Source organism: Chelonus insularis, unplaced genomic scaffold (genome assembly GCF_013357705.1).
Source record: "Chelonus insularis isolate UGA/USDA-ARS -01 unplaced genomic scaffold, ASM1335770v1 contig_77_pilon, whole genome shotgun sequence".
NCBI classification, from domain to species: domain Eukaryota; kingdom Metazoa; phylum Arthropoda; class Insecta; order Hymenoptera; family Braconidae; genus Chelonus; species Chelonus insularis.
Genome location: NW_023276746.1, coordinates 500527 through 522385, shown reverse-complemented (window position 1 = coordinate 522385; position 21859 = coordinate 500527). Strand labels below are relative to the sequence as shown.

The 21859-nt window shown below is 29.0% G+C and overlaps 2 protein-coding genes across 6 annotated transcripts; one reads left to right on the top strand and one right to left on the bottom strand.

The window, feature by feature from the left end:
• The first annotated feature begins 216 nt into the window (after positions 1 to 216).
• Positions 217 to 4340, top strand: PSR (Bifunctional arginine demethylase and lysyl-hydroxylase PSR). The gene is made up of 6 exons (XM_035090464.1): positions 217 to 525; positions 702 to 907; positions 1329 to 1611; positions 2185 to 2540; positions 2619 to 2851; positions 4218 to 4340. Exons 1-6 carry the CDS (start codon positions 450 to 452, stop codon positions 4243 to 4245), a joined length of 1182 nt encoding a protein of 393 aa, XP_034946355.1. The 5' UTR covers positions 217 to 449; the 3' UTR covers positions 4246 to 4340.
• A 421-nt stretch (positions 4341 to 4761) lies between these two features.
• Klp31E (kinesin-like protein 31E) lies at positions 4762 to 21460 on the bottom strand. Of its 5 annotated transcripts, none has more exons than XM_035090418.1 (10): positions 21062 to 21460; positions 19939 to 20323; positions 14735 to 17247; positions 9535 to 9720; positions 9307 to 9426; positions 8346 to 8514; positions 8155 to 8260; positions 7109 to 7663; positions 6339 to 6609; positions 4762 to 4964 (listed from the first exon to the last, which is right to left on the bottom strand). In XM_035090418.1, the coding sequence occupies exons 1-10, from the start codon at positions 21094 to 21096 to the stop codon at positions 4886 to 4888; spliced, it is 4419 nt and encodes a 1472-aa protein (XP_034946309.1). In that variant the 5' UTR covers positions 21097 to 21460; the 3' UTR covers positions 4762 to 4885. The 5 variants fall into 5 exon arrangements, with proteins under 5 accessions (XP_034946309.1, XP_034946308.1, XP_034946312.1 ...); XM_035090417.1 differs by having other exon boundaries at positions 4763 to 4964; positions 9535 to 9723; XM_035090420.1 differs by lacking the exon at positions 4762 to 4964 and adding an exon at positions 4989 to 5314.
• Between the last annotated feature and the right edge of the window lie 399 nt (positions 21461 to 21859).

Sequence of the window (21859 nt, the reverse complement as noted above, 5' to 3'; positions counted from 1 at the left end):
TTTATTTAATTTTCCATATGTTTGAATTTGAACTTTTAAATTCAGAAATTTTCTAAAAATTACCAACCAATGCCCTCTATATGAACTCATATGGTAACATTCTTTTTCACCGATTGTCAATAAAGCACAATTATTTAAAAAAAATTATAAAATGCACTTGACAGATTTCTTTTATGTTCACTAATGAATTGTTTATTGAAAAATATTTTCCATTTAAAATGTCCAAAAGAATCTAAAAAATCAACGAATTTTTTTACTTTATATAAAATTTTTTTTCAATGATTATTACTTTTAGAAGTTTGCGGAAAAAACTATAGACCCAATATCTAGCATAAATTATAGCACACATTACCTTGCAACGTATTTTTTTAATTCTCGAATAGTTATTGTAAATACGTTGGTATAAATATTTTATTAGTAGTTAAAATTTTATTATATAATAAAAGTGAATGATGTCGGAGGAACAGAAACTTGATCATCGTGCGAGAAAACGAATAAGAGAAGTAAAGAAAAAAGCTCGACCAGGTAAATAAATGCTATCACAATCATAACCTAAATAGTAAAACGTTTCGAACTCCAAAATCATTTCAAACAAATATTAAAAACATTCAATACAATTCTATTTATTAATATTTCATTAAATAATATAAATAAATAATTTTCTTATAATAATAAATTAATCAATGAATTTTATTGTAAAGAACTTGCTGACAAAGCAGCGTGGACACAACACGAGTATGTAAAAAAATTCAATGAGTTTTGGAATTTTAAGGACAACATTGATAGAATAGAAGCTGATAAAGTGACCGAAAATGAATTTATTAAATTGTATGAAAAACCCTACAAACCTGTGATAATACAAGGTGTTCAAACTGGTTGGAAAGCCCAATATAAATGGACAATAGAGGTAATTATCGCTTAAATATACTGAGAGAATTTTTTTATTGCACATCAATACGAGAAGTGATCAACTGTTATTTTACTACATATAAATAAATATATTTCTTTGTATTTTTTATACGTAAAATTCAATTTATTAATAAGGCAAGCAAGTTGGAAAAGCTCTGCTATTAATAAAAAGCAGTAGAGATTAAAATTTTTATTATTGGTACAATAACATTAATACTCAATAATAAATAATCCCTCAACTGCACTACCAAAGCATAATTTTTTGAATAACAATTAAATTTAATAGAAATGTAATATAATTAACCTAAAAGCTAACTCCTTCTCTACTTTATTGAAAGAAAAAAATTCTCTCAGTGCAACAGGTGAAGTACATCAATAATGTAAATAAAATGTTATGATTATTGAATTTTATTTACCAGAGATTAGCCAAAAAATATCGTAACCAAAAATTTAAATGTGGTGAAGATAATGAAGGTTATAGTGTAAAGATGAAAATGAAATACTATGTGCAGTATATGCAAAATAATGAAGATGATTCGCCTTTATACATTTTTGATAGTTCTTTTGGTGAACATCCACGTAGGAAAAAATTATTAGAAGATTATATGATCCCGAAGTACTTCAGGGATGACCTATTCCAGCATGCTGGAGAACACAGAAGACCACCTTATCGTTGGTTTGTCATGGGACCTGCAAGATCTGGTAAGTATTTTTCTTTCTAACTACATTTAATTTACCATAGAGTGGATAGTTTCGATCTGTTCTAGACTAATTTTAAAAGCCAAAATACTGTCGTACCATCAAGGGAGACATTTTGGAATAGTATTTAGCAGTGTTCCAGAGCTCCAAATCTGATTGTGACCACATAACTTGGAATTGTAGATAAAATTCATATTATAAATTGTTTTTCTCTGTTATTATGAAGCACATGAAACGCAAGAGGACCTTTTATTTGTAATGTGATTGGTTTAAAAACATAATCAAGTTTTTGAGTTTAACTTAGTAAAAACTTACACTCCAAATGGGTAGTCTACATGATTACTTTGTTAAGTATTTCTGTATCAAGCATGACGATGTATTTTTTTACATTGAATTTAAATGCTTCAAAAGTCCAAAATGTGATGGATTATCTTTTCTGAATTGTACATGTAACATGTTGGATTTCGTAAAAAAAAGTGAAGATCATGATCAAATCACTAGAGTTGTGAAATCAGAATTTTTCAGGAGATAAATAAGACAGAAGAGATGGTGAAGATAATTATTTTTGGTTAACAGGAACTGGTATCCATATAGACCCACTCGGAACAAGTGCCTGGAACGCATTAATCTCCGGTCATAAGCGATGGTGTTTGTTCCCTACTCACACTCCAAGAGAATTATTAAAAGTTACTGGAGCAGAAGGAGGTAAACAAAGAGATGAAGCAATAACGTGGTTCTCAATAATTTATCCACGTACAAAATTGCCATCATGGCCACAAGATTGTCTACCAATCGAAGTTCTACAAAATCCTGGAGAAACTGTTTTTGTACCTGGTGGATGGTGGCATGTCGTCTTAAATCTTGATGAGACGATTGCTGTAACGCAGAATTTTTGTTCGAGAACTAATTTCCCAGTGGTTTGGCACAAAACCGTAAGTAAAAAATTGGTAAAAATAAATCATTCAAAAACTAGTTATGATTCTAGTATTAATTGATATCATATTCTTTAGGTCAGAGGACGACCGAAATTATCACGTAAATGGCTAAAAGTATTAAGAGATAAAGAATCAGAACTGGCATCATTAGCAGAAACAATAGATGTAAAAGAAGACACGGGCGTAGCTAGTGATTCATCTAGTGGATCATCTAGTAGTTCATCAAGTAGTTCATCCAGTCAGTCTGAAGACAGTGAGGAAGAAGATAGTGGACAAGAATCTTTATCAGCACACAAAAAGAAAAAAAGGTATGCTCTCACAAGTATTATCTTATTATTAAAAATAGCGTTCAATACATTTTCTTTCAATAAATACAATTAAAATCACATGGTTTTATTCACTTTATTGATGTCAAATACCTGCAAAAATTTCATAAAAAATAAATTTTAAATCTATCCTAGCATTTAATGTATTTAATTTCAATTGGACGCTTCATAAGTTAATTTTTCAAGATTTTTGTATGCCAAATAATTTTTTAACAACTATTTGTAACATTTTACCAGCATAAGTCAGTGGTTAAAAATAAAAAATAACATCATATTATTAAAAAAAAAATCACAATTTTCATTTGCAATTGAATGTATCACTGGAGAATGGATTTTGGACATTACTCTATTTTCGATGTCATTTTGTAACTAAACTATGAGAGATACACAAAAAAGTCTCAAACAAAAATTAAAAATCTATTTATTCTACATAAAAAAGGTCATTAGAATTTATTCACTACATCCTGTAGTTTCCCTGTAAAATAACTGTAAAGATTAATACAGTGTAAAAAATTAATGTGAGGCTATTCTGGGTGTTCCCGTTAGTCGATTCCAATTATTAGACACTTCACTGAAATTCATTGACACCATCTAATAATACATGTTAACGACAATGCACATTTTTAAGATAAATTTATTTGAGCTGCATGCATTGAAAATTGACACCGATAACTCAAGAACGGTTAACATTTTTGGGATAACGAAAAAATGTAAAATGTCTGAAGGATAATTTACTACAAAATAGTCTCTGTTAATTCGATCATAAAAATAATCGTTTTCAAGATATCGCGGAATCATTTCTCCCTTTACGTTAATTTTGAGATAAATTGAAAATCATTGACGCTTCATAAACGAATAAAATTTTCTCTTTCAAAAGCAATTGATCCGAAGTCAATAACTCGATTAGTTTTTGATGAACCGTGAACGAAAAAAAAATTGGACGCCCGAACGTACATACGTACATCTTTTTAAAACTATCTATATGAACTCTCCACATGTTGAAACGTCAAGATCTGTTGAAATTCTACTTAAAAATTCATTTTCCAATTTTTAATATCATTTTACAGGTAAACTATCAAAGATATGGGCTAAAGTATGAGAAGTTTTTTTTGTTTAAGATCAAAAATTTTTTAATTTTTATTTGACACTTTTTTTAGTATCTTGCATAGTTAATCGCAAAAAATTATATTTAAAATATCTCTTTATGTAGATAGTATTAAAGTTTTGCCTTTTAAGTTGATTAGTTATAGAATTTCTGAACAAAAAAAAATTTTGTTTATTTAAGACTAAAAATTCATTATTATCAGATCTAGAATCTAATGCCAAAAAATTTTATTCTTATTTACAGAAGAAAACTCAATAACCAGCAACCCTGACAATGCCAAGTACTGAAGGCCAAGGAAATGGTTCGACTGTACAGTATTAAAGAAATATTGTTTGTACTGAAAATAAATATTATAATAACTACAAACATCCTCCTGTCCGTAATAAAATGAATGCTAGATAATGCCAACCTACCCTAAATTCTTATTATTACCATCATTATATAATCATTAAAATGAATTTTATTTCTCTAAATTTGTATATTTCTACAATAATTCATGACTTATTCTAAAATAATCATCAAAATATTTGTATTTATCATTTCAATCAGCAATTATTAGCATTAATTCATTATTTGTTTATCTATTAGGCATTAATTTTATTTCATTTGATTAAAAACTATGACTTATACACACTCTTTATTTAGAAAAATATCGAAAAGATCTTTTTATTTTGAAGAGAATGAATGAAATTTTAAAAAGCAATGCCTTAAAAATTGTAATTACTATTTTAAAAGAAAGAAAACAATAAAAAATGTTCTTTTTAATTAAAAAAATGTTGATAAACTATTCTTATTACTAATCCAATAAAAAATATCAATACTTAATAATTATACAGGTATAAAAAAAAAAGAGTTTAAATAAAATACTCTTTTCTGTAATTCAAAGAGTAATCATCATCTTGAGACGAATACTAGCACTTTAGAGAATTGCTGCGTTGAAAATTACGTGGATCTCTGATGTTGAAACTCCAAAGTCGAATAGTTCCATCGCTGAAGTGGTAGAAAATCCATGGAAAAGGAGAAAAATGTGATGTATGAACATACCAATAACACAATGATAGCAAATAAATATTTAAAAAATGTATTACTTAATTAAAAAATTAGTTCACAATTAACATAATTGCTAAAAAATATTATATAGCCAATAAAGCGAGGTAAATAAATGAAGATATTTTGTTAAATTACTAATAAATGAAGATTTTGTTTAAAAAAAAAACATATAATAAAAATAAATGAAAAGAATAATTAAGCATATGATCAAAGTGAGTTAGATCGACATAGTGGAAACAGACATTGCTAGGGAAGGATCAAAAACACGCCAGAGTTTAACTTCACCCGAGCTGTAATAAAGGAATAAACTCAACTGTTAATAAATCCATTGGAAAACAAAGTTAGTAACACAGAAGTCAATTACATAAGGTGGAAGTAATAAATCCTGAAAATAAACACTGAAGAAAAAATATTCTTTTTTTTAAAGCTGTACTCTTAAATAGTCGATTAAATAGAAATAATTAAAATATTAGATTGTCTAAATATAAATCCACCATTTCGAAGGAATATTTTTTTTTATTTAATTCAAAGTGATAATTACGTCTTACTATTATATTCCCCATTGTTATCAACAACTTACTGCCAACGATTGCACACTTCTTGTTCCTATATAACCGTAGTGTAGATGTTTCCAAAATATTTTTATAATTTCTTGAAAGTTTGATTGAGATGGCGGATTGAAATTTAGACAACCTAATATAAATTTATCAGCCCGTACAATCAAGATAATCCTGTAATCCAGATTTTTCAGTTTAGCTGAAGCTCTATGAAAATTCTTTCAGGGTAGAGAAAAATAATATAGAGTATTGAATGGGATGTTCCCACCTTGAAAAAGGGATATAAAATCAAAAAAACTTGATTTCTAAAATTTCTTGAAAACTATGAAATGTACAGAAAAACGTTCGAACAAAATGTGTAGAGAATAAGATTTTACATAACAAAAGATTCTTAGAGTTTAACTCCTATCTTTTGGGCTGTTCAATGTTTCTTTTTTTGCTTGGGGTGAATAAATCTTTTTCATTGCTGTTAATTATTTTTACTAATCCTTAAAACATTTATAAAAAATTTAGACCATGTTGAAAAATCTAGACTTCAGGAATATAGTGACTAATATTCGATAACCCGAACAAGAATAATCAAATTTGCAGATATGTTTAATTCTAAACATTAATTAGATTTTTATTCCTTGGATTCTTTCTTCAATATTACTGATGTTTAGCTAGATAATTAGTGATTTAATAATTGTATAGCAACTTGCTCTGCTAGAAAAAGAATATTTTCTCCAGTGAAAACAAATATATTAAAGTCACTTACTTGCTAGCAGTGAAAATATGTTGTTGATTCGTCACAACAGCATTAATAGCAGATCCATGTGCTCTAATTTCTCCCATTTGTGTACATTCACCAGCTTGATCTCTAGGAACTGACCAAGCTCGAAGAATTCCTGCTCTACATCCTGAAATGAGCACTGATCCACTATTTATTGTACACAATCCTAAAATCCAATCTTTATGAGCATTGTTTAACGATTGGATCAACTCCATTTTACTTAAATCCCATCGTTTTATACACATATCTCTAGAACCTAAAATAAATTCAACAAGTTATATTCTGTATATAATTTTTGGATGATTTACATTTGATATAAACTATTAATTAATATTATTAAATTTATTTATAATAAACAAGATAAAGGGATACGTTGACAGTTGATCTCAATCAACTAATATTACAATAAGTTGGTTCTAATGATTCTTATTAATCTCATTGCCTGCTACAACTTTTTATTAACTTTTCTCTCTCTCTCACTCCATGGCCAAACAGAAGGCAATTAGAAAAAGCCAAACGAGCTTGAAAAATTTTATTAGCTCGACGAATTTACTCTCGATCTCAAAACTAGTGTAGTGTCCTATAAAACGTTTCACTTCAATGAAGTGGTACGAGTCGTTAGAACCAGTTGTAAAATTAGTTATTGTGAGATCAGCTAACTGAGACTAGTTGACACGAAACCAATATTAAAAGGTAAATGTTTAACGTAATATTACTTTTTATCAGACTATTTTAATCATCATCGTTTTACTTACCAGAGAATAAAATATTGCCACTTGGAGCCAGACATTGTACACCATCGTAATGTGGTGGTGCTAGACTAACAGATTGTCCAGAAACATTTGTGTCAAGCAAGGAAATTAAATGGTCTTTACTTCCAGTAATAACTCTACCATCCTGAGCAACAGTCAGACACATAACAGCAGCAGTATGTGGTGTAGTGAGTCTTCCTGAATATGTCAATTTTCTCAAATCCCATATCCGTACTTTATCACTCGATGCAGTATAAATCTCTTGTTCATTTAAACTCAAAGCAATGTCATTTATTGTCGTTTCTCCAACAGGTAATTGAAGTGTTCTAGAAGGTGTTGAGAGTGATATAGGCCCACTTTGAGCTTGTCCAGATGAATAGAGTGTTTTAATGCATGAATTTCCAAGTCTTAAATCCCAAACTTTAACATAGGCCGCTGAAACACTGAATAGAAGATTGTGGAGACGAGAATATTTGACTGCTACCACATTATTGGGGTGTCCACTTAATGTCATATTCTCTAGGCCTGATCCCAAGTCCCATACTTTTACGGAGCGATCTATAATTATTTTTAATAACATTAATTAGTTTTAAACAATTAAATTAGATTTTAATTAGATAGTAAAATTAGATAAAAATGATCATTTAAAGATAATAAAATTGAAAAGGTTTTGATAACAATTTCAATATATTTTCCTTATTGATTGACAATAATATTTGCTTCGAGTGATTTATTATAATCTTGTTTAATAGGTTTTTTCATAGAACATAGTTAGAATTATTGGTCTTCTTGCAGCCTTTGAAATTTATTTTTTTATTGGATCTTCCAAAATAAAATTAAGAGGCTGCTATCCAGTTATAGGACGTAACATTTTTTACTGTTGTTTTTTTTTTTAATATACTTTTTTTTTCTTTCAACATTCATTTCCTATAATATATTATTTTTAACACACTATTCATTCAAATATTTTAAACAAATAGTTTATAGTAACTTTTGAGCAATTTATCTAACTTGGACCAAAAAAATCCAAAAGCGATCCTAACTCTTACCTTTCGATCCACTGAATAGTAAATCAGGAGTCGCATCAATTGCCAAAACAGCCTTACTATGACCCTCAGCTACATGAGTACATTGCAAAGTAGCTCTTGGTTGTACCTATTATGATAAAAAATAAATAGATAAATAAATGAAAATTATTTAAAATTAGTTAGTTAATTTATTGATTGATTAAAATACTCACCTTTCCTGGATAAGACGAAATAATACCTTTGGTAGGTTGAGGATCATGTGGAAGCGACTGACGTGTCGCTGTAAGTCGTGAAAAAACATTTTCCTCTCGACTATTGAATCGACGATAAATCGTTGGTGAACCAGGTGGTGATGAAACGTCCAATTGTGATACTTGTTCCCTAATTGTTTTTATGCGTTATTGTTAAAGTGTTAGTTCGGATTAATAAAGAATATGTTTGTAAACAAAAAATAATAAATTTTAAAAAAGAGCCCATTTTTTTGTTTCAATAAAAAAAATTAACATAAAAATTAATTAATATTAATGTTAGTTAATTTTGTTAATCAATTAAAATATTCAGTAAACAAAAAAATTTCATTGAAAAATAATTGATAATTAAATACTTGACAATTAATTAACATTAATATAATACAAAAGATTTTATTAATTAATTTATAACAAAAGAAAAAACACTGAATAAAAAAAATTTGTTAAAAAAACTATACATAAATAATATAAAATAATATTATGAAGTAAATAAATTATTAAATTTGTTAGATTATACTCTTGGTAAGTAAATAATTTGTTTTCTTAATAAATTTTAAACCCTAAAAGTACGTACGTGCTTAAATATTGACAATTACGTAATTAATAATAACAAAAAAATATATATTAAATACCAATAGAACAAAAAAATAAAAAATAAAATAGACAAAAAAGATATTGATTTGAATTCTCAATCATGAAGAAGTTGATTATGGTCGATAAAACCTTGTGCGTAGATAATTTAACAGGGTGTGTGTACATGTTCTCATGCTTCTAGTGCTTGGAGGTGCTATAAATGATGAAGAGTGCATGATAGTTGATAAAGATAATTCAATAATAACATAAATAAATGATAATAATAATAAAATAAATTATTTATCATCTTGAATGGTAAAAAAAAGTGTAACCAAAGCGAAGGATCACTCACATGGAACCACCTCCAGGGTGAGGTCGACGCAGTGGTCTTGGTGATGTGCTATCACGCCGACTTAATGTCGGTGATCCACCGCCAGTGCTTCCATGCTGACTTCTAGTCAATACCAAACCCCTGGTCAAGCCCAAAGTGCTAGTTAGATTCAGTATACACAACAACATCCCCAACAATATTTCATTAAAACACTTGCACATAGGGATTAAGTGTTAATTTAGAACTTACTTAAGACTTCCAGGAGCACTTGGTACTCGGGTTAATGGATGGTTATGGTTTTGATTCTGCTGATCAACTTTAGAGTTATCATTTGATGTGTCAACGCCGTATAAAAGTTCCTGTGGTTGGGTTGTTCGTCGACGAACTTTGTTGGTCTTTTTACCTTCAGCGATTGACACTTGACTGTAAGTTTCGCTGCTGAAAATTATTAAATTAATTGTAAGCTTTGCATAGTTTAGTTGAGGTATTTCTGTAATCAAGATTTTTCAGCATAGTAAGAATTTTCAACAATTCATAGAATTTGAAAACTATAAGTGATATAAAAAAAAGTTTCGAATAAAAGTTAAAGACCTATTTATTTTATACAAAAAAGGTCATTAGAGTTTATTCTTTATCTCTTGTAGTTTAATTGCAAAATGAAGATAAAAATACAAGATTGAAAACTAATTTTTCATGGGAATAATAGATTTTCTAATCTTTAACATCATTTTTTTTTAATCAAAAGATCTTTTACTTTTATCAACACTTTTTTTCATATCTTGCATAATTTAGAAGATAATCAAAAAAAAAAGAGTTAAAAATTTTTTAATTTAACACAAAAAAGATTCTTACACTCTAACTTCTATTTTTTATAGTTGAATCAAAAAATGACATTAAGTTTATAAAATTAAGAAAAGAAATTTAACAGAAGTGTATCAAGAATTCTAAAATAATAAAAGTAATGGAAGATTATTAACTTCCCAGTGGGAAGTTATACTAATGGGTCCGATTTAGCGAATCCCGAATTTTGACATATATCCACGTTTTAGGGTCCCCAGAGTCGAATACGACCGTTTTCCAGTGGACGTTGGTGTGTGTGTATGTAGAATTATTTTTAGCCTCGATTATCTCGAGAACAAAAGATGATATCGACGTGGAACCAAATGCATTCGACGCGTAATTACGCAACTTAGAACTGATAAGATTTTCAGCAAAATTGGTCCAGTCATTTTTTTTGTAGAATTAAAAAACTGGAAAAAATGGTAAACTATCTGAATATGAATATTAAATGTTTGAAATAATTGTATAGAGATATGATGGAGATATTTCATAAAAGAAAAAATTTTTAAAAAACAGAATCAGCAATGAAAAAACTTTAAACTTATGTTGGGATGGTAAAAATAGCATTGAAGACAATATAATAGTCAATAATGATTGTTGATAACATGAAATTGTGTTTATAACAATTGAATATTGTTAATAACAAATGATCATGATAATATTTAAATAACAAATTTTAAATTGTTATAAACAATAAAAAAAGATATCCATGCGATATATTTGAATTCTTCCAACGCGTAATTTTTTCTTTTACTAAAAAAAAGTTACCAACCGTATGACACAAATGGAAACTCCCTCTTTCTGTTTATAACAATTAAATCTGTTATAAATATTAGGAAACGGGTTGTGTGCAAGGTATTGGAGTTTATCTTACACAAATTTTCTGTAATTAATAAATATAAAATAAATAAAATCAATTCTCTCTATTGTTTTACTTTATTTTAAACTTCATAAAACACTCAATATATTTTTCTAGTTATCATTTATTTGTCAATTCTTTTATATCATTCATATTTTTGTTGTTAATTACATATTTAATTAATTAAATCTCATTAATTAAATAAAAGATCTGAGATAATAAAATTTAAGTACTATTTATCGATAATAACATTATAAAATATGTGTATGTCGTCATCTAATGATTTTCAAACTAACGACAGTTTTGTAAGTTGTTGACGTTGCTTGACGCTTAGAATGTTTATAGCAACGAGGGGAAAGTTTGTTTATCTCCAGTTTTTGACTGAGATTTGAGTTGAAAGGACGTCTTCTTATTGATTCAATTGATAACTGTTAATCTTTAATAAACATTTTAATTATTTTATTAATTTCTGAAGTTATTTTTTGGTTGTATTTTACAATATTTTGTTCAAACTATATTATTTTTAAAATACCAATTTTTAAACAATTCCTGTTTAGTCTTTTGTAAGTTCAGTTCAGTATCTCTCAGTAAAGACAACTTTCTTCTTCTTTACCTCACTTCCGTCCAAATAAATTCTAATATTTTTAACTTCCCATTAGGAAGTTATTGTAATTGGGTCAATTGGTGAAATTTGAATTTTCATTAAATCTCCACGTTTCAAGATATTTGCAAGCATACTGACATATTTTTAGAATGATGTGTGTATATAAATCCGCCTATATATCTTTATCGCCTCCGCGTTTTTGAGTAAAATTATTTCATTTTTTTCAACTTTTTCTTCAAACTATCACCTAAAACTATTATCTTCTTAGTCCTCAATTATAACAACATTTGTCTTCAAATCTTACGACACCAATTTTTATAATATTTACAGGCCATCAAACTTAATAATTCTCTTGGTAGCAGGTTCCACGTTGCAATGATTGATAAAAATATCTAATTAGTCAACATCCAACTGAACAAAGTTACCAGCAATCATCTTGCCTTGATGATTCAAGTGTTGAAAAATATACAATAAAATAAGAATATATTTGAATATAAAATTTTGTTAGTTACTTCGTTTGACATACACATAATTTGTATTCTTCTATTTATTCAATTAAATAAACACTGTTTAATAAAGCTGCTTGTCTTGTTATATGTTCAACATAGGTCAGATCTGAAAATTTTTAAATATTTTTATAGTTGGCTCTTTTTTTTTGCAAACATTCTTTGCTTACCATCAGAGTTTATCATAAGCTGTTGTCTTAAATATGTAATTAAATACATATTTTGTTATCATAATAAATACCAGTCTAATAAAGAGGTTCAATTTTAATATCATGAATGTCTATAAAATCTTGAAGTTCATCATTCCCTTCTTTAGCAGACTCAACTTCTGGCAAGTCTTTAAAACCAAAACGTCTTAAAAGAATTTTATCAGCAAGTTCTTTAAATGTTATTACTGTCTGTAAATCTCCACGTGAACTGATAATTATTCGATCACCAAAGTGTTCATTTAATTTAGCTTCTACAATACATTTGACAGGTCCAGGTTCACCCATTTCTTTAATTATATCATCAAAACTCCATTGACAATGTTTATTTTGTTCCAAAATAGTAAATAAATCTTCAAATCGTTTTAAATATTTTGGTGAAAATATTTTATTAGAGTCATCATACTCTCGAAGATTTAAAAAACTTTGAGCACAGTCTGAATGATATTGAGAATTAAGTAAGGATAAATCTTTAACAAGAAGACGTAGTCGAATCGACCGTGCATAATACATTTTCGTATTAAAATGACTGCGCGCCCGCTTGAAGGTTAACAACCATCAAAGAAACTTCATCAATTAAATTTAAAAATGCATTAAATACACGTTGGATAAGTGTAGAATTTAAAAAGAAATGTTTTACAACACGTCTTAAACATTTTCTTTTCTTTTTCTCAGCATTACAATTTTCACCACAAAAAACAACAACGTGAATATTCAAATACTTGTGACAAAGGATCAGTGTCTCATTCTTCAGTTAAAGATTTATCAGCTAAAGATTTTTATTTAATTACTATTTTAATGTTCCTTTTAGAAACATAACTGACTCGGCATGATTTATGAACATGAATCCATGGATTGCACTTAATCCAATTTTTCCACTTATCATCACCTCGCGATTCACTTATGTTGATCAAAGTTCGTATCCCTCGTTGATAAACAGCAACTTTTTTGTCCGGTGCAACTTCACAATCACAAATACCACAAATATCAGGATATAGAGACATTTTTTTTGTAATTAAATAGATTTGATGCGTGTTCATAGAAGTACAAAACAATAATTATTTTTGAATTAGGCTATGATAGTAATTTTACTACAATCAAAGTGGCTAAATAGGAATAATCAGCACTATGGATGCTGGATCGAAGTTAAAAAATCGATTTAAATCATCACTTTGATTGATTCTACGAAAAAATCGATTTTGATCAGTCAACATCCTATATTTTGAACATTTTTTTATTTTTAATGGTATTTTATAGCTAAACTATGAACAATGCAAAAACAAATTTTGAATAAAAGTGGAAGATCTATTCATTCTATGTAAACGAAAAGGCCATATGAGTTCATTCTTTAACTCTTAAGGTAAAACTGTAAAATAAAGATAAAAATAAAAACAATATTAAAAATAAATTTTTCATGTAAAAAATTCATTTTTCCAACCATTAACGTCATTTCGTAGCTAAACTATGATGAGCTAAAGTCTAGAGAGCTTTTTTGCTTAAAATCAAAATATCTATAAATTTTATCTAAAATTTTTTTCCATGTCTTGCATAGTTTAGAAAATAATCGCAAAAAACTAGATTTGGAGTAATAATTATTCTACTCCTTATCTGGTGTAGAAGCCATCTTTCCAGTAATTATTTTTCTTAAGGCTAGGCTTTACATAAAATTTTAGCCCTATTAGCTGAAGCAGAAAGTACCTAAAAAATGATATGACGAAATACATCCTAATTACTGCGTTCTATTATGTAAAATGATTTTATTCATAATGTAGAAGGTGGCAAGGATTTCAGCAGATAAATTTTTCCAGCGAAAAATTTGTAAAAAAAGAATAATTAATAATTTTCTCTTGACGGTCATGAAGCATGACAAATCTAGTAATAATTCGATGACAATTTTCTTTCTAATTAAATTCAATTAAGATGTAAATTAATAAATTAAAATGTTTACCAGCGGCATTCTACATGAAATAGGCTTTATTTTGATACTAAAATCAGTGGATATAATTGCAAAATGGCTGATACATTAGTTATTTCTCGACTTCTTGGGATTTTCTAGGAGGATACCGAAGTAAAGCCCAGCCTTAACTATGAAAATGTTTCTCAACATTTTGAACCATACTGAAAAACCTCGATTTCACAGGTTCAAAAAAGGGACTATATTAACTTGGTGAAGAAGATAGGATTGTATATTATTTCAATATATTCAAGAGTTAGCTGACGGAAGACGCAGCATGCTCGTTAAATAAACGAATAAACCATATTACTGACTAGACCATAATTTTACTTTTGTTTTTTTTATATTAGTATGTAATAAAAAAGAAGGATATTTCAACCATTATGACTGATTTCCCCACCTCCAACTGTACAAATAATTATCATCAAGTATTGAAATATCCTACTTTTCTCCTTAGATGGATAACACCTTATTACTTACTTATCTGGTGATGAAGACCTTGAACTTTGTGGGCTATATCCCTGATGATGATGCGAAAGTGACAAAAGATCACGATCTCTTAACACATGTTCAAGTAATTGATGTTGAACATCATTTTCCTGTGCAACTTGATTCAACCTCGATTCCATATCCCGCACTTCAAGTTGTTTCTGTGCAGTAGCAAAACTCTGATCAACCGTAAAAGTTAGCATCCTTTGAATAAGATATTGAGCTTCATCAACACTTTTAACGGACGACACTAAAGCTTCAACACCCGGTTCACCATCATCAGCATCACCCATTTCTACCATATCCCTTTGGCACTCAGCAATACTATCTTGAACATAAGCAATTTTACTTTTAATATTATCAATGTCTTCATCAATATCAGCAGCATTACGATCATCTCCACGGCTTGCTAAACTATTTCTATATTTCTGAAGTCGCTCTAGATCTCTACCAAGTTCCTCCCTCTCAGCCAAAAGTCTTTCCATTTCTCTTTCAGTCTCAGCAATAGCTTGCTTTGCTAAAGCTTGTTTAGTAATAGTTCTTTCAAAAGTTTGCCAGCGTTGTTTCAAAGCTTTAAGATTAGGAGGTTTATTAGGGACACGTCCAGCAGCTTTTTCACTCAATCCTCTATCTCTTTTTCTTAAAGCCGTGACCTCTTCTTGTTTTCGTCTCAACACAACCTCCTTCATCCGCCTATCAGCTTCTAGAGTTCTGATCATATTAGCATTCTTACGGCTTTCTTTTCTCAACTGTGCTATTTCTCTATTCCTTTTAAGTTCATTCTCTTTATGCCTCTGTGCTTCTTCTCTCATTTTATTCAAAAGCTTCACTTTCGCTCTCTTCATCTCCGCCAATTCATTCTTTAAACCCCTCAACCTATTCTCATTCTCCGTTTGACTTTTCAACAATTTGGCATGCTCTTTCTTAGCAGATTGAAGTAACTTGACTTCCTTCTGCATCGCTGAAAGTCTCTTTTCATACTCGTCTTTCAATTTTTTTACTTTCTCTGTAGGTGGTGAAGTCTGTTGCTGGAGCGACGACAATACTTTATCCCTTTCTTCCTGAGTATCACGAATTCTAGCTTGAAGTTGTGCTAATTTATCTTCATAGTGTTGTTTCATAGTCTGCAATCTCCTTTGTGACAATTCTAACTCTTGAATAAGCCTCTGTTTGACATCAATATCTGAAGTTAAAGCTTCTAATTCTCTACCAATAGCTTCCTCTTCTTCATCTTCTTCTTTACGATCTTCATCATCAGAATCATCTTCACTCAATGATTCTTGACCATTTTCCTGATCTTCCTCGTCATCAAATTCCTTCGTTGATCCTTGTTGTTCTTTTAAAGCTGCCAAAGTATCAATTTCTTTTTTCAATTCCCTCTTAGCTTCAGCAATCAATGATGAAGAATCATTGACCGGATAAGACTCAGCATATGGATTAGCAGCTTGAATATGCATTTGTCGTTTCTTTAACTGCTGATACATAGCTTCAGCTTCAAGTAATCTAGCACCTAATTCTTCAATCTCTTGAACATAACCAAGTACAAGACTCGAAACATCTTCACCACCAGATGAAACCCATTTTCCTGCAGCTTTTTCAGCAAGAAGTAATGCATTTTTAGCTGTTAATGCTTCAACAGTTTCAGAAAGTGCTTTAACTCTAGTTCTCAAACTCTGCATTTCACTATTTAACATCTGATTTTCATGCCAAGCATCATTAACACCATCACCAACAACTCTTTTACCCTGTCTATACTCTAATAACTCCAACTGAAGCTGTTGAATTTCTCTCCTTAGTGATGCGATAGTTCTAGAACTCTTGTCTTGATTGATCATCACCTTGTTCTTAATATTACGAGCACGATTAGCATATTTTAAAGTACTCAAGGTCTCCATAAAATCTCTATCACTTGGAGAAACACAAGCAATCATACACGTTTGACTGTTTCCACCTAAAGAATCTTGGAGGAGTCTAGTGAGTTTGGAATCTCGATAAGGCACATGAAGAGCTTTCTTCGATTTATCACCAAGAGCTGAAATGACATTTCCTAATGCTAAAAGCCCGCAATTTATTGAAATACCTTCCTTAGCACGATCTCCAGTTGCACCAGTACGTTTTAATCTCTCAGAACCAGCTAAATCAACAAAATGGAATTTTGCTGTTAAAGTTTCAAATTCATTCATCGGTTCTGTACTACTTGTATCAACATCAGCATCTGGATCTTCAACTTTAATGCATCTCTGCTGTTTTATGTATAAAGTAAATATCGCGTGAGACCTTGATGATTGTGTATTCATTTGTGTTGATCCTGTTGTACGTGAAAGTGCACCTAATCGAAGGTATTCTAGTGCTTGCTCTGGACTTGTTACGACTCTTGGTTCAACACCAGCTAAATGTATATTCCCTGATGTGTCTTCGTGAATTCTAGCACCTCCCCGAGGTCCACCAGGCTCTAAAAGATCTTTTAAATCTTCATTGTAGAGCTCGAGAAACTGTGCTGTCACCTGGAATGCAAATAAATATTTAGTTAATAAAATTTTAATTGAATTGTTTTGTTTAATAGAATATTTATTTAATTTTATATTTGTTTCTAAAAATTATTAAAAAATTAAATGTATAGTTTGAAGATATTTGTGGAAAGAAATATTTCTTTTAAACCAAAAGAGCAATAAAAAAATAAATTAATAATTTTTTTTGATTGATAATAAAATTATTTCCTGATCCTATTTTCAATAGTTCAAGTACTTGGCAATTGGTCAATATTGTTTGAAGTAGATAGAGCTTAATATTGATTTTATACTCCTGTTTGAATCCTGATTTATTAATAATAATTGATTTTTCTTTACGGAAAAACACTTTGGAAATACAACACATTTCCTTAAAGCATAATTCTTTAAATATTTTATGAAAAACTTTCTTGCAGTGTCGTTTGATCGAAATTAATAATTTACGAGTGAAATTTTAGCTTTAATTAACAATAAAAATTCTTGTATTAATTCCTATGCAAAGAATAATAATTTTTTTTTATTAACTTTCCGATTTTCTTCAGTAAAATATTTGTAGCGCATTACAATGCAATTTCAATTAAATTTCTGGTAAAACGTAATTTAAAAAATCTAATGAATAATTTTCTATAGTTGAAAGTAATAAAAAGGTTTTAAAGTGCACTTGAAAATCAATCGCATCTATCAGCTTTGTTTGCATACATTCATTATACCTGTGTGATCATCGCTGTCTTTAACTTTATCGTAATTCTATTAACATTGCATTTGATTATTTTTCATTATATTTCTATTGTCTTTGTCATCCCTCCTCTTCTTTTTACAACAGAATTTGTAATCATTATGTTGTTGGACCTTGCATGGTGTCCAAAGAAATGAATAAATGAATAAACAAATGATTAAATGGAAGAATAGAAATAAATATTGAATAAATTAGAAAATCAACTTTACTAATTCTACAAAATGATTTAATTTTAATCAATTGTTATTCTTTCTTTCATTAACATATTTTTATTTACAAAGAAACTACTTTTTAAAATACCCTTTCATCGCATGGATTTTAATGCATTTTATAGTTAATACATTTTTTTAACTAAAATATTTTTTTTGTCATTGGATATTTTAACATTGAAGATCTTATTCATAATTATATCAGCAATTTTGTTGTTACATTGAATTAATATTCCTTATCTACTACTTTCTCTGTTCCAAGTACTTTGAAGTAATCTACTCCTTCTTTATCTTCAACAGCTGATTTGGCATAAATTATTCCCCCAGGATTCAAACTTGAGCATGAAAGAGTGCTTAGTAACGGAACCTAAACATTCTGTCCACTAGACCATCAACTCGTAATGATTTTAATGATTAATTATCACTAAAAGCTGTCTCCCCCAACGTAAATTAACAATTCACAGCTGTTCTAGGTTCTAGTTTAATTGATAGAAAAACTTTTCAACTCAATTATTATGGGACCCAAGTTTATAATTACTGGTCTCGTTAAAAAAATTGCTTTTTAAAAAGTATTTAAATACAAATACTGCTTTAATTAATGACATTAATAAACAATATTATTCGAAAATGAAAAATTGTGGTTTTCTTTTTTTGTGTGGTTACAATTGTAATCTTTTCAAATAGATTCAATAGAAGGTTTAGATTTTTCGCTGATTATTTTATCTTATATTCAAGCTAATTTTAATGATTGAAAGTCTACTATCTTATACTAGATCGTATACAATTTCATATTTTTCATGATTAAATTTTTTTTTAATTATAAAATGATTTACAGGCATATTTTTCTTTTCTGTTTTTTTTAAATGAAACCCTTTATTAAATTTCAACAACAGCTTTTATTTACATTCATCTTTTCAAAAGTAGTTTAAAAATGGGACTCCAATTTCAATTGACTCCAAGAAAAATTCCACTGACTTTCTTTCTTTTATAAATAAATATAATCAAAAAATCTCTTGTTTTATCTTCAAATGCAAATTTTTATTTCACAAATATCAAGCATTGATGCATTACCACGAATGAGTGCATTCGATTAAGATAGAGGCACTAATGCTCGATGTTTTGAAATAACACATGTATTCACTGCAAATCGTAGTGTTTTATTTTAATACACTTAGTGTGTTTTAAAATGACGTCACCCATTTGATTAAGATTGTAGTAACTTTTTATACATTTCCAAGTGCATTAAAGTAAAACACTACGATTTACAGTGTTGGGCTTTGATCTTCCAGACGAAACTGAAAAATTCTAATAGTCTACAAACTGGTCGACTTCAGAGATCTTTACAGCCTCTATAAAAGCTTAAATTTTATATAAAGAGTTAATAAATGTATATTGATAACAAACATGATTATGAATCAATAAATATCTTTTTCATTAAATATATTGTAAAATATTTGAATCTGTATGCTCGACCATCGACTATATTTGTTTATGTTAATTTATGAGGCGAGATATAACTAGACATCTTATTCCTTTAATTGTTCCGCCATAATTGATAAGCAATTCTTCAAATCTTTATAATAATTCTTGAATAATTTTTTTATTTTTGTTATAATATTTGAGTTTAATACTTTGTTCAAAACTCCCAGCACTAATGCCATTACTTTCATTTATCTTCACAAAGTATTTTTAAATGATTTTCTTTGAAAAAAACACAAAAAAAATTCATTGAATAAATATTACCTTAAATTCAGGTGGCATATGAGCCCTTTCCCTAGCCTTCCTTTGCTTTTCAGCAATGCCATTAAACAAATGCCGTATAGCTCTAGGAATGATACCAACAACATGGTCATCGACTTCGACATCAAATCCAGTACCCATTGTATAAGTTTTACCGGAACCAGTTTGTCCATAGGCCAAAACAGTAGCATTATAACCATCAAGAGCACCTTCAATAAGTTTAGAAACACAAGTCTCGTAGATTGTATGTTGCTGAGCATCCGTGTCAAATACATAGTCATAAGTAAAAGCCTTATCCGGACCAAGAAATACTTGAGGTTCACCTGGTGGTACTTGAGTACAAATTCTGCACATGTCTATCACCTCACGAGCTACCTGAGGACGAATCCTACGAAAGACAATGAATATTAATTGATAACAAAACCATTCAAGTACTAATTTTATTCATTTATTCATCATGGTCATCATTATTTTAGCTGTAGATCTTTATTCAAAGAGGAAGCATCGAATTTTGAATAAGAAAATCTATTAATTATGAAACAGAGAATATATTTAAAACCTACGAATATTATAGTGAAAGTTGTTCTGATGTTAATTTTGTTGAATTTTATGCTTTATTTTATCATTTTTTTCTCTTTTTATCTAATTAAACTCATTAATAAAAAGTAAACGATGCTTCATTGAGTGTTGAAGATGTTGAGTTGAGATTAATTAAGATGAAAAATTATTTAATGCTGTTTCTTAGTTGGATAAACAGATGAAAATAAGTTATTTTTAATCTCTGGAAAAACTTGTCATAGATTCATGACCTTGTCGACACCTACAAGGCTAATTTACCCACCCACGTTAAAGGAAATTGTTTTTATGCGCACCAATGCAGTCTGTAAGCATTTTAATTGATTTAATTGAACACGAGATCTTTTTTTAATGATGCATTTTTGGAGTTAAATATGTAATAAATGAAATTATTTGAATACAATGTCATGTATTTATCTTTTAGGATAAAACAAGTCCATGAAACTATTTTTGAGACCGTTAAGAGGTTAAAAAACTCTCCTATTTTTATCTTCATTGTCTATTTTTTTTGTTTACTCTAGTATTTTTATTGTTTCAAGAATTCACTCACCTAACTGCCACCCGAACACTCGAATCGTCAGTCATTTTGTAATTAAATAAATTCGGTTCAAAATATCAAACAAATGAATGAATTTTCAAAATAATAATATTAATTATCAGAATAAAGTGATCATTATCACTTAAAATGCAAATTTCAAAAATTAGCTGCACATTTAAAATTTTTAATCAAATATCGCGTTTGTTATTATTCGATACAAACAAATTTTAATTTCATTATCATTAAAATTGGCGTCATAATTGAAGCATTATTGCAGATTCTGTTGAATAAATCAACAAACGGAAACATATTTTTGAAACAAATCAATAAGACAGACTAGAACAAACAAAATGATGGATAAATAATCACAAACTGACTGAGTTTGTTCGATTTACGGCAACCGTATATGGAAGCCATCTTGACTCTTCAATAAAATCTGAAGAGAGGGAAAAACTTCTGGAACTATTCTCTTTTAACCGTAAGATGTCGCATGGTGGTCCGTTACCGACCGTAGAAAATAACTTGCAGCCAAAGAATACTGTCTTACCTAGAAGTCCGGAAGTGGCTTATTCGGGCACGACTACGGTTTCCGTGGCGCCACGAAATGACAATGAATTTCAATAGAACAGTCCAAAATAGGACAAAAATGAAGAATAAAATTTTTTCATATCTCACTTAGTTTTCGAGATATTGATACTTGAAATTTTGGGTTTATATGGGCCTATACATGGACATAATTTTGAACTACAGATTTAGAGGGTTCTCTCCGGTGGTTTAATGAAAAAAAATAGTTGGTACATTATTTTGGAG